The following is a 1,578-nucleotide window of genomic DNA, read 5'->3' on the forward strand; positions in this document are numbered from 1 at the left end:
TTTCACATAGTTCTTGGGAGACAGCAGGAGAGGAATCCTCTGGGTTTGTGTCTCTGGTTTATATAGCCAAGGGATAAAGGGTTGGGAAAACTGTGAAGGAGGCAGCACTCCATGAAATTTTGGGGTGCCCATAACTGGCTTTGCCAGAGCTCTTGAGAGGCAGCAGGAGAGGAATCATCTAGGTTTGTGTCTCTGGTTTATATGGCCCAGGAGTGAAGACCTGTGGGGGAGGCAGCACCCCATGAATTTTGGTGTGCCAGAAAACCAGCCCTGGCAGAGTAATTGCAAGGCAGAAGAGGGAAAAGCTGTTTTCTCATCTGTAGTTTCCCCTACCACCAAGTGCACCTGCAGAGGGCTGGAGAAGCTGGAGGAGAAGTTGGTGGAAAATACACCTGCAAAGGGCTAGAGAAGCTGGAGGAGAAGTTGGTGGAAAAGCAGCACCCCATGAGTTTTGGGGTACCCCAAAACTGGCTCTTGCAAAGCTCCTGCAAGGCAGCAGGAGAGGAATGATATGGTTTTAATCTGCAGTTTATATCACCAAGGAATAAAGGGCTGGAGAAGCTGGAAGAGAAGCTGGGGGGAGGGGGAAGGACCTGATGAATTTTAGTGTATCCCAAAACCTAGGAGAGCTACAAGGCTCTCACCAGAGAGAAAAGCTGCTCCCTCGTTTCTAAAAACTACACCTGCAAAGGGCTGGAGAACCTGGAGGAGAATCTGGAAGAAGCAGCACCCCTTGGGGGTTGGAGTACACCAAAACCTGGCCCTAGCTGAGCTCCTGCAAGGCAGCAGGGTATTAACCCATCTCCTTTCACATCTCCAGTTTCCACTGCCAATGAATTTGCCTGCAAAGGGCTGGACAAGCTGGAGGAGAAGTTGCCCATCCTGCAGCAACCCCCTGAGAAGGTACTGGGTGGGCTGTGGTGGGCAAACAGACTCAGGGTCCCCCCCAAGCAGTGTTTAACAGATATTTGTGTGTCCTCCCCAGCTCATCTCAGACACCAAGCTGCTGGTGACCTCCACAGTGACAGGGGCCAAGGACGTGCTGACCAGCACTGTGTCCGGGGCCAAGGACGCAGTGACCAACACTGTGGTCGGGGCCAAGGACGTAGTGACCAGCAAGGTGACCGGTGTGATGGACATGACCAAAGGGGCTGTGCAGGGCAGTGTGGAGCTGACCAGGTCTGCAGTCAGCAGTGGAGTCAACACTGTCATGGGCTCCACCGTGGGCCAGCTGGTGGCCAGTGGGATGGGCTCTGTGCTGGAGAAGTCCGAGGAGCTGGTGGACCATTACCTGCCCATGACGGATGAGGAGTTGGGTGAGGAGCTGATCCCAACCCCCTGGAGATGTGTTGAGGGTTGGGGAGGTCACCATGGAGAGGGGTGGGCAGAGCATGAGGGAGGCTCTCTGGGAGGGTGATGGTGGTGGTGGTGGGACCACCTGAGCAGCTCCTGTCCCACAGCCAAGGTGGAAGGCTTAGAGCCGGAGCAGCAGAAGCAGCAGCAGAACTACTTCGTGCGCTTGGGCTCCCTCTCCACCAAACTGCGGCACCGAGCGCTCCAGCACTCCCTGGGCAAGCT

General features: G+C 55.3%; 1 protein-coding gene across 1 annotated transcript in view; it reads left to right on the forward strand.

The window, feature by feature from the left end:
- The window catches only part of LOC103807609 (perilipin-3-like), a gene marked incomplete at its 3' end in the record, with an annotated part of 2,218 nt that extends 647 nt beyond the window's left edge, over nucleotides 1–1,571 (forward strand). Inside the window, exons 3-5 of the mRNA XM_009080347.1 lie at nucleotides 821–903; nucleotides 986–1,316; nucleotides 1,461–1,571. Of these exons, the coding sequence (XP_009078595.1) occupies nucleotides 821–903; nucleotides 986–1,316; nucleotides 1,461–1,571 (525 nt within the window). The remainder of the gene's footprint in view (nucleotides 1–820; nucleotides 904–985; nucleotides 1,317–1,460) is intronic.
- Between the last annotated feature and the right edge of the window lie 7 nt (nucleotides 1,572–1,578).

Source organism: Acanthisitta chloris, unplaced genomic scaffold, assembly GCF_000695815.1.
Source record: "Acanthisitta chloris isolate BGI_N310 unplaced genomic scaffold, ASM69581v1 scaffold25038, whole genome shotgun sequence".
NCBI lineage: Eukaryota > Metazoa > Chordata > Aves > Passeriformes > Acanthisittidae > Acanthisitta > Acanthisitta chloris.